The following is an 11,913-nucleotide window of genomic DNA, read 5'->3' as shown; positions in this document are numbered from 1 at the left end:
ACAGTATTTTAGTTGTTTTTTTACAGAATCTTGCAAGATCTTGTTGTTCGGTTTAGAAAACAATGGAAAAGAAGTAAGGTTTCTGTGAGCCTTTTCAAAACTATGATCAGTACAGTTGAATTTGAAAGTTGGAATACTAAACGTAATAACTTGCTTATAAATATCATCAAGTGGGAAATCTCTCAGATTAAATATTACATTATCAGGATTGAAACCTGGAATGGAAAATGGATAAAATCTCAGTTTCTCTATTCTGGACTTGTGCTTGTCTAATTATTCTTACCACGAAAACAAGTGGTTAGAAAACTGCACATGTGAATGCAAATCTTACAGTTACAAACGCTCTATTGATGACATTTTCTTTCTGTTCCAACAATCGAGTCACATTTATAAATTCTTTTCTTATCTTAATTCCCAAGATCCTGATATAAAATTCACATCTGAACACGAAAAAAAAATTTTTTTACTGTTTCTAGATTTCACGATTATAAAATAAGTTAAGTACGTTTTTCTTTCGTGTTTTTACTTCTGTTGGCTAAAGAAGTACTTTTACAGAGCTTTAAAATAATAACTTTCAAGTAGCACAATGGCAGGACTGCTAAAAATCGGGTTTCGATACCCGTGAGAGGCAGAGTACAAATAGTCATTTTTGCAGTTTTGTGATTAATAACAAACGACAATTACACCAATTTTAATAGCGTTATTCCAATTTCATCAAACATAATCTAATCATGTCATTGTTAACATAATTTTTTATCTCTGCTCGAATTACTTTATTTTATATAGAAAAATCATATGTCTGCACAAACACCTGTTAAAAAATGGCTATCCGACTGATTTTCTAACAAATACTACAGGCAATTTTCTAAACAACAAATTTCAACCACTAGTCTATTAAGTTAAAACTGATGAATTACATGCATATAGTTTCCAAGTGCAGACGCATAATTGGTAAGTCATCTTTTCAGTACAGTTATTTGAGTTAATAATTTCATTATTTCAATATGAATTAATAGGGAATTTAAGGATTTATTAAAAGCAACACAGAATGGCCAATAATATGTGTCAATACACAACTCTTTCCCACGGTACTGGTATTTTGTAACTTGTGTTGGTTATGAAAATAGAAAGGAATTTAACAGCCACTAGGTGGATTTCAAAGTAATGTGTAGCAACTGTAGTAGTTACCGACTGTTGAGTTGATTGAATAGTTCTAGAGCTGGTAGTTTTTAATAAAGGTGTATTCTATATAATTAATTAAATTTTCATAGTCTGTATCGTTAAAATGCATGCACTCAGTGTTTTCAAACGGATGTATTATTTGACATTTACGTTCACAAACTGCAGTACTTTCAGTAGAATGGATGCTAACCCATTGGTCATGACTTGTAAGTTCTAATGTCACGGTGTCAGTCTCATGAGTATAATTTATAAATCATGTTATATTAATAAATAAAATAGTACTGCAACTTAAACTTTGAAATTAGATTAGATAATGTTTTTATAGACTATTACTCGAGTGTTTTACTCTAATAATATGTAAGTTTACTGTTACTACTTATTAGTAATGTTACTGTACTATTAGCCTATTATTATTAATTACCACTAACAAATGCACTGTGAGAGGTTTAATGACATAATCGAAATATGCCAGTGGTAATTTAAATATTGAGGGTATATACGAATAAAATAATTCATGTTGGATAAGGTTGTTTAAAAATTAAATAATATTTTATCTTCTATTTTAGTTTTTATCCAAAAACAATAAACGTACAATTTAGAACATCTCGGTATAATTATAAATGTGTATATTTTGAAAATACGTTTAAAAATTACATGTATGTGAAAGTGAAATTCCGTAAATGATTGATGGGATATGAAAATAAAAGGCAATCGTAGAATTAATGTTTTACCAGTTATGAAAGTAAGTAGTCCTTCTAAAAGATTCATTTTGAATCAGTTACTGCTCATAAGTATTACTTTATTACAAGTTACAGTTTTTACAGCAAGGAATAATTTTAAAACAGGTTCAATGTTTAGATCACTGCTGCAATCTTTCTCAATAACACAAATTTTAACAGTAATAAAGTGTTTTTTTTGTTTTTTTAATCAATTTTCAACAACCTAATAATGTGTTTAAATTGGTAATAGTTACTTACCAATGTACATATCAATCTGCATGAATTTATTTTTGGCTTAACAGAAAAAAAAAGTAAATGATGTGTAAGTATTGTGTAAAATAACAATAAAAGACACACGTATAGATGTTTTTCAGTATATTTAATTGTGAGGCTGTTTGATTTTATTGGTAATGCTTCTTTGATTTTTCTTCTGTTAATGCCAAGTTCATATTTAATATGGTGATATTCTAAGGGTTTTGTTTTGTTCTGGCTCATGTATTTGCAGACATAGGAAGATTTTTGGTGTTCTTTTAACCTAATGTTCAAGTTACCTCCTTTACATATTTCCTTCCTACTGTAAAAGCTGTAGCTTAGAATTGTAAACAGTATTTTTATTGGTAATGCTTCTTTGATTTTTCTTCTGTTAATGCCAAGTTCATATTTAATATGGTGATATTCTAAGGGTTTTGTTTTGTTCTGGCTCATGTATTTGCAGACATAGGAAGATTTTTGGTGTTCTTTTAACCTGATGTTCAAGTTACCTCCTTTACATATTTCCTTCCTACTGTAAAAGCTGTAGCTTAGAATTGTAAACAGTATTTTTGTTTTTATTCTAAGTATGCCAGTAATGATTGAAAGTATATAAAGTGTATGTATACTCCATGTAATTAAATAGGAAGCTGGAAACATTCCATCCATATTCCTAATGGCCACTCCCACTGACCGATTTGTTTTTAGTCAACATTGCAGCTATAAAATGTATATATTTCAAAAGAAAAATAATATCTTGACATATTCTGAATCATTCCTAATTCAATAAACCATAATATTTGATGCATTAAAATGCAAAAGTCTAGTGGGAGTCAGAGAACAAATGTTTCTCAGATTATAGTAGGATTTCTACTAGTAAGGCCTTCCATAGAGAGACAGTAGTAAGTTTACAGGCTTAGAATGATAAAAAATATCAAATTTTGATACTTGTGGTGAACACAGCATGGATAGTACATTTTATAGATTTGTATTTAACAACAAAATCAAAATTACTCCAACTTTTTACATGTGAAGTGGCGATAGTGAATTTTAGTAAGTAGGAATAATATTTTATTCTTTAGGCCTAAGTTCTGTTATATAATTGATATTAAAAATTCAGTCAAATATTTATCAAGTCTTTTTTAAAATAAACTTAAATTTACTGGTTCCACCACATCTGGAGTTAATCCATTTCAACTATCATGTACCATTGATAGATGTAGAAATTGACTCTTAAGCTCATAATTTAAATATTAAAGTAACTATAACACACCCAAGGATATGTTAATTATGGTGTATGTGGAACATGGATCCTTTTTCCATGCCTAGTTATTGATCAAAAAGTTATTTTTGTATAAAAATATTTCATATTAATAGGACCATGAACTTTCTTTAATGTATTATACTGTCATTATACTGTAAGTACTGTCATTGGGCAGGTGCCTTGGATTGGACTGTTCTAATGCTGCTTCCATTTTTTAAAGGAAGTGATAAGTGTGCCCTGAAAGTTATAGGCCAATTAATTTTATTTCTATAGTGGAAAATTCTAAACTGATTAAAGAGGTTCTACACAATCAGTTAGTGAAACACGATGTGAAGGAAAGCCAATGTGGGTTCACCAAAGGAAAATCTTGCCTTACTAACCTTTTTATGTTACTTATCTATGTAGGTAATGTACATGGTGTGAACTTGATGTATTTGTATCTTCAAAAAACGTCATTGAAAAGATACAAAACACCTGTTTATGACTTGTCACCCTCATCAGAGACAGTCATGGGTAGCCATGTGTACATAGTTATGACTAAGGTCACATGTTGTCACTAGATTTCAAAGTTCTTTGTGTGAAATGAAAAGTTGATGCTACTGAGATGTGTGAAAATCAGCCTAGACAGTGAGCAATGTGTAGAATGTGCAGGCGGTAAAGTCTTTCAGCACTTACTATTTGAAAACCACCATGGACAGTCACCTGTCATTATAGCCACAAATGATGTTACACATTGTGAAAGAACTAGTTTGGCATCCATAGTCTCTTGGAACAACAATAATCTGCCTAAGGCTAGTGGAGCATTCCTGTACTTACAACATATGTTTCAAGGATGGAGATGGAAGACCTAAAGCAGACTCTCCTCTGGATTCCTGGAAACAATGGAATACCACCAAAGTATTTTGCAAGTAACTCACAGGGCATACAACATAAAATTCAGATTGGTTGGTCCTGAAATGGGTAACAGAAACCAAAGCAAGTGTATAGTAAAAGTATCAATGGGATGTATGTATCTTTTTGTTCCAAGCCACATGCAGGAGATGTGATAATTGGAAGGCAAAATATTGTATGTTGTAGTTACTGGAGAAGAGGTGAATTGAAAAGGACAGTGGTAACATTAGTAAAGGAACTCTTCTACCTGCTGCGAGGCAACTAATCTCCATCTGAGATGTCGGTGTAACCTGAACTAAGATGACCACTAAGTCATAATCTTAGGGAATATCTTGTGATAAGATTGCACACTAAAGATTAGTTAAGAAAATCTGATATGTAAGGTTTCAGGAAAAACTAGTTTATTGGGCTTTAATGAATGAAGGAAAACAAAGGTAGTTGATGGAGTTCTGTCAAACTTAGGAGATCAGTGTTTAGGTCTTTGTTTTATTTACATTAATGATACTGATAGAGGTATAATTAGGGCATTAATAAAAGTTGCCCACAGTATTAATCTCCTGGGTGTTTTTAACTACATTGTAGATGCTTGATTGTTAAAGTATCACAGAATGGATAGAATCAGTTGGTAAATTGGACAGATATTTGTCAAGTTATATGACCACTTAGGTCTCGTTATTAATGAAAGGATATTGACTTATTGGATAGGGTTTATAGGAGTGTTACCAAGTTGATTCGAAGTATAGATGCCTGATCAGGGGAGGGTCATGTGTCATCACACTTCTTTCTTTATCCTTTCTTACTTCTGTGATTTCCAAGAATGGAAATGTTATAAGGGTAAGATTTAATATTATTGCAGTTTACAAGGTTTCAGGTTTTGTTTTGCTTTAATTTGAAAATAATAGTACAAGGTTGAATATTTTATATTGTTGCCATCTGTGGTAACTGAGAACAGTATTTTAAAAGAGTTTAAGAGGGAAATGATAAAAGTGAAACCCACCCTTTACAGAGAAATTAACTTTTTTTCTCAAGGCTGGGTGTACAAAGAGAGCTTTGTAGGACAAAGTAATCCCTCGATATTGGTATGTTCTATAGTAATGTTCATGTTGGAATATTATTTTAAAACTAACATAATTGTAAGAGATATTTGAAAGATTCTATATACAAGTTTAATGTTGATGTGCTATAAACTTTAATTTATTGAAATACTCACTTTTCAGGTAAATACCAATGGTTTTTCCAGAGAAGTCATTCTGAAAGTAACGTAAAGGTTCGCAACATGTCGGATGCTTGCAAAGAAGAGGGCACAATTTCCAACATATCTTCTGATAAGCCTGTTACAGAAAGTCAAAGTTCCAAAGTTTCAGTAGTGGGTAAAGAACATGACCCTTATGCTCCTTTCCCTGATAATATTAACCCAAAAACTGGAGAAGTAGGAGGACCCAGAGGACCTGAGCCAACAAGATATGGAGATTGGGAAAGAAAAGGAAGGGTTTCTGACTTTTAAACTTAGAAGTATAGATTTTTTTCATCAATGCCAGGTGTTATTTAACTTACTGCAATATAGTCTAATAGATATTCTAAAAGAACTAATTATAATTAATTTGCATGCAGCAAATGAAGTGTTTTTTTTTAAATACCTGTAGCATCTTTTATTTGAACATTGTCATAAGAGTTTAAATAGATATTTGCTGTATAATAAATGTACATATTTTATGTGGACACATAAAGTAGAATTTTCTATAGCTGTTGCTGTTCAACAATTAACCAGAATGGGATGATATTGCTTGTCATATTAATGTAACCTGAGTAAAACATTGATAACTGTGACTGAGTTTATTTTGTGGTATTGTGTATGAAATTAGTTTGAAATCATTGTAGAAAGAATTTTTTTAAATAAATGGAATATTTATTACATTTAACTGCAATAATATTGGAAGGCAAGTTTAATCAACAGTTATTTTGTATTTCTGTAGTAAAGGTACAAGGTTGCATATGAGAACATCATTTTGTGTCAGATATGTAACATACGAAGCATTAAACAAATGTTAAAGGATAGTTTTATATGTAACATACGAAGCATTAAACAAATGTTAAAGGATAGTTTTATATGTAACATACGAAGCATTAAACAAATGTTAAAGGATAGTTTTTTTACCATACACACTGAAAAACAATAACCATTTCAGGTAAAGAGTAAGTAATGTAATATAAATGTTATGTTCTGTCTTATTATTGATGGCAGCCATTTGGTTTTCTTATTTCTTACTTTCAAAGTAGTATTTTGAAATACAACAATTTGGAACACTGTGAAATTAATATCTTTCATAAATAAATTTGTACATACCTTTACAGTTTGTTCTTGGTATTTGAAATATTAAAACATATTCCCTTACAGTATGTTATCTGAACACAAATTTTTAAACTGCCTATTATATGTACTTCTGTAGTCTCATGAAAACAATGTAAAGTTTACAATGAAATATGTTGAAAGATTAAACATTTTGTGGAGTTTTGTTTCTTCCTGTTTCTGTTGCATGTTTATTCATAGCCATACTGTCATAGGTAATGAATTAATTTATGCTTATAGCTCCAATTTATTCAACTATGGTAAATATTTACACTGTTAATTAAAATTACACTTTGTAACACAAATTTTGATCCTGGATAGTATATGTTATTTCTTAATAGCTTATGTTATAAAAGTACAGAAAATGGCCATTATTCCCTTCAAACTTTCGTGGCCTGGTTAATGAAATTTAGAAATTAACATGTTTTCTGTGTAAAAACGGGCAAATTTGTACATTTTCATTTACATAAGGTCTGAATAAAACAACATATGAATCAAGATTTACATGTATTTATACTTGTATATGTAAAAATGGCTGGTATGGGTAGAGAAAGCACTATGTATAGGAGTGAACAACGTTTTGATCTTCTTTGGTCACCAGCCGTTTTTAAATATATAATTTTCTCTACAAGTTGGTTTTCTCATTATCACAGATGTATTTATACTAAAGTTATACAAAAATGTCTAGAAGTGAGTATTTTTTTGAGATTTGCAACTGTAATGTAAGTCACTTTCAAGTATCAGCCCCCAAATATATTCTCCCATCATATTTTAATTATATGCTCCCAGGCCACAAAAGCAAAGTTTGAAGAAAAAAATAGGTCTTTTCCATTTACTTTAGGCATAAGCAATTGGGAAGTAATACTTTCTGCCCAGGAACAAGAATAAGTAAAAATTATGTTACATAGTGTAATTAATAACAAATACACGGTGTATAATTTGACATTAAAGTCAAACATATGATTATTTCTATTTATCATGAAAGGTTTTATTGGAATTGTAATAACACTGAAGCATTTTGTCATCTCTTCCTCGTTATGACATATGGTGTAAATTCCATCTTCAAGCTACTTGTAGATCTGTAATCAACATTTAACTTCTCAGTCATTTCTGGAATCCTGTGTACAGGATAGGTAATATGAGACATTTCTTTATTATAAACATCATTTTCTTTGAATCAAATTTTTATTGTATTGATGAAACTTTAACAGCAGTTTAAAGGTTTAGCATTTGGTTATTCATCTGAAAAAATTCAACTATATTGAAAGTAAATGGAAGAGTAAAGGAAAGGAAAAAGAAAACAATGTAGCAAATTTTGCTACTGACTCGTCAAATTATCTTTTACTGAGAAATTTCTACATAAAGATTCTATAAGACATTCGTGTCTCTTACAAGTTATTCCTCATGATTTGTGATAGTAAAGTACTGATGCTCCTTTCATCATATCAGAACAAAGTTAGCCAGGTGGTTAAGATACTCAACTCATAATCCGAGGGTTCGAATCTCTGTCATGCCAAACATTCTTACCCTTTCAGCTGTGGGGGCATTATAATGTGATAGTCAAGCCCACTATTCATTGGTAAAAAGAGTAGCCCAAGAGTTGGCAGTAGATGGTGATGACTAGCTGCTTTCCCTTTAGTTTTGCACTCCAAAATTAGGGACAGTTAGTGCAAATAGCTCTTGTGTTGCTCTACGTGAAATTCAAAACAGACAGAACAAAGTTAAATCTGAAGATTAGGCATATTTTTATTAACATTTTTTTAAAAAAAGTGCAACTATAAAACTATTTGATGATTGAAAAGGTCCAAATTTTCTGTGTATTTCTTTCCTGTTTGGGATTTGATTATACAAATTGTAAGTTAATAAAATTTTTTCATCTTGTAATATATTTGTAAAATTTCATAGTTCTAATGTTAACTATCAAACAAGAAATCAGGAGTGAGATGAACTACAAAACCAGGATATTAAAAAGTAAACTTTTCCTGTTTTGTGCATGATAGAACAAATTGGACATATAATGTACATAAAGTTTTTTTTTGTTTCAGTATATAAAATTGTTCTATTCATTATTATACAAGAAATATAAAAAAAACAGTGAAGATGGGTAGTAATTGTTGGAAAGTGAGTAGATTGGACTTTAATGTTTTGATTTTTATTGTAGTCATCATTTGAAGAGAACACTGAACTAAGATAACTTCAATACAACATAATCAAGAAAACCAATATGTCCAAACTGCTGATAGTTTTCCTCATTTTTCATAATTTATCCATTTGGGATTTAAAATCAGAGATGTGTGAAAATAGCATTTCAGATCTATTTTTCATCTTCCTGAAGTCACTGCACATGAGTCATTTTGCTCTGTATTAGAACCTCTCAATCATGTTGGTCAATGAGAGACCAAATTTGTTATATTGTTTCATTCCAACCTGTGAGCTGATGGTCCATCAGAGATTTACATCTTTTATGATCGACTGCAGCTTATATGGTGGATGGATAGGAGAAATATTATAAAATAGTTGTTTGCGATGTTGAAAAAGAAGGTATAGGAAATATTGAATAGTCGTCACAGTCTTAAAGAAATGAATCTTGGAAAAAATGGTAAGATGGGGACAGCATTCTGATAAGGACTCTCTCAGGAAGAGATGTGAATATAGAATGAATAGATTTTCAGTGGAGGAAAGACCATTCTCAGGGGATAAATATTACCAAGTTCTCGTAGTAACTTCACAAAGGTGTTATGAGGATGAAACATACAATGGTGATGAAGTTAGTGTGCAGAGCACATAAGTGTAAGAAAATAAATTAGAAACCAATCAAGCATAAAGATCCGTGGTGGAACAGAATAACTTAGTTCAAAAGTCCAATCAAAATGTATGACACTCCCAAACCTGTAGCTCATCATACCAGTATGAAGAAGCAGAAATCTGAGTTGTATGCCAATATATTGTACAGAGTAGAATGAAAACTATAAATATCTGGAGAAAAAAAAAAATGAAATACTTAAACCCAGGGGGCTGTTGTCAAGTTCTGGGGAAGTTAGATGACTTCCTGTCATTGCTTGTAAAGTGTGTATAAAAACTCACACCTAAATATTGGGCCAAATCATGTATATAGAGGGCAAATTTATCTGAGGTATCATAAAGACAAATGAGTCGATGTGTGGACTAATTATGGCATATGAGGCCAAAGAGAAATAGTTCATACACTGTATTAAGAATAAGATATTGGTGATATTTGTTTGACAGACTTTGTCGAGAGTAACCTGGATTGAATTACAGAAATAAACAGGTAAAAGATCAGGTGGACAAGATTTCTAAAAACAGAAACTCAAGCACTATTGAATAATAGACGATTCAAAAGAGTTTAAAATATATGGGTCTTTTAAAATCTACTTTTATATGTTGGAATTTTGGTTTAAAACCCAAGGATTAAATGGTTAGCACCAAAGTTGTATTGTCATCATGTAGGTAAATGTGAATAAAGAATAGAAACTGAAGTATATGTGCTACAGAAAGAATGTAAAGGTGTGTTTCAATTTCGAGCTAAGCTACACGAGGGCTATCTTCGCTAACCATACCTAATTTAGCAGTGTAAGAGTAGAGGGAAGGCAGCTAGACATCGTATACAACTCTTAGGCTACTCTTTTACCAGTGAATAGTGGGTTTCACTGTCGCTTTATAATTCCCTCACGGCTGAAAAGACAAACATGTTTGGTGTGACGGGAATTCGAACCTGCGACCCTCAGATTACAAGTCGAGTGCCTTAACCACCTGGTCATGCTGGGCAAGAATATACGAGGGCTGTTCAAAAAATACGCGGACTGACGTCATAAAACAAAATGTACTTTATTTAGAAGTTACAGGTCTGGGACACCTTCAAAGTACTCCCCTCCCCAACGCACACACTTATCCCAACGGTGTTTCCACTTGTTGAAACAGTCCTGGTACGCTTCTTTTGTAATGTCCTCCAGCTCCTTCGTCGCATTTGCCTTAATCTCGAGAATCGTCTCAAATCTTCTTCCTTTGAAGGGTCTTTTGAGTTTGGGGAACAAGAAAAAATCGCAAGGAGCAAGGTCAGGTGAGTAGGGGGGGGTGGGGAAAAACAGTGATCGAGTGTTTGGCCAAAAACTCACGAGTTCTGAGGGCTGAATTTCGCAGCAACGCGGTGCATCTTCAATTTTTCGGTCAAAATCTCGTAACAAGATCCAACTGATATCCCACACTCTTCAGCAAGCTCCCTGACAGTCAGACGTCGATTTGCCGCACCAGAGTGTTGATTTTGTCAACGTGTGGGTCGTCAGTTGACGTGGAAGGACGTCCAGGACGCCCATCATCTTCAATGGACTGTCGACCATCCTTAAAACGTTCATGCCACTTGAAACATGCCGTACACTTCATAGCAACATCACCGTAAGCCGTGTTAAGCATAGCAAAAGTTTCAGTCGCAGATTTTCCAAGTTTAACACAAAATTTCACAGCAAGTCATTGCTCCTTCAGGTCATTCATTCTGAAATCCGCCAAACGAAAAAATCGCACTTCACTTAAAACCCCGTAGCTAATACACAAATAAAGATATCTGCAATCGGGAAATGGCGTCGTAATCAGATGATCTTTGCAAACCTAGCGACACCAAGCGGATTCTCCTGGAACCAACTGGAGCCTCGCAATTCAAACAGTCCACGTATTTTTTGAACAGACTTCGTGAAAGATAAAATGCCTACCCTATAGGAACTCTGGTCGTGTAAAATGTTTAGACATCTCCATGGAACATTAGTCAATGTTGGAGACATGACAATATATATATATTAAGAAATTTCTAGAACAATTTAACGTTACTTAAAAGTACATTATATGACTTCAAAAGCTATTGTAAAAAATAGCATTTCAGATTTATATCAAGGGTTTTCCATAAGCCACTGCTCAAGACGCCTTTTATTGAACCAAAACTTGTCAGTTTTTTGAAGTACTATTTATGTGTATGTAGTTTAAGACTAAAATTATAGTTCAAAATATAGGAAATCGATAATGTCTTAATATTAAAGTTGGTAGAAGTCGAAACGTTAAAGTTTGTTTTTTTTTGCACTTTTGCTTGTTTTTGCCATTCTTTGTTTTTTCTCCCGGCATGGCCAGGTGATTAGAGCACTCGACTCGCAATCTGAGGGTCGCGGGTTCAATTCCCCATCACGCCAAACATATTCGCCCTTTCAGCCGTGGGGGCATTATAATTTAAGAGTCAATCCCACTATTCGTTCGTAAAAGAA

At 32.4% G+C, this 11,913-nt stretch overlaps 1 protein-coding gene across 2 annotated transcripts; it reads left to right on the top strand.

Moving 5' to 3' along the window:
* Positions 1-808: 808 nt before the first annotated feature.
* LOC143237263 (uncharacterized) lies at positions 809-6,823 on the top strand. 2 transcript variants are annotated; one of them, XM_076476338.1, is made up of 2 exons: positions 809-951; positions 5,523-6,823. In XM_076476338.1, exons 1-2 carry the CDS (start codon positions 909-911, stop codon positions 5,807-5,809), a joined length of 330 nt encoding a protein of 109 aa, XP_076332453.1. In that variant the 5' UTR covers positions 809-908; the 3' UTR covers positions 5,810-6,823. The 2 variants fall into 2 exon arrangements, with proteins under 2 accessions (XP_076332453.1, XP_076332445.1); XM_076476330.1 differs by lacking the exon at positions 809-951 and adding an exon at positions 1,138-1,388.
* The last annotated feature ends 5,090 nt before the right edge of the window (positions 6,824-11,913 follow it).

The sequence above is a fragment of the Tachypleus tridentatus genome, chromosome 2, assembly GCF_004210375.1.
Source record: "Tachypleus tridentatus isolate NWPU-2018 chromosome 2, ASM421037v1, whole genome shotgun sequence".
Classification (NCBI taxonomy): Eukaryota; Metazoa; Arthropoda; class Merostomata; order Xiphosura; family Limulidae; genus Tachypleus; species Tachypleus tridentatus.
The sequence above is the reverse complement of the archived record's forward strand: the minus strand, read 5'-3'. Positions and strand labels throughout refer to the sequence as shown.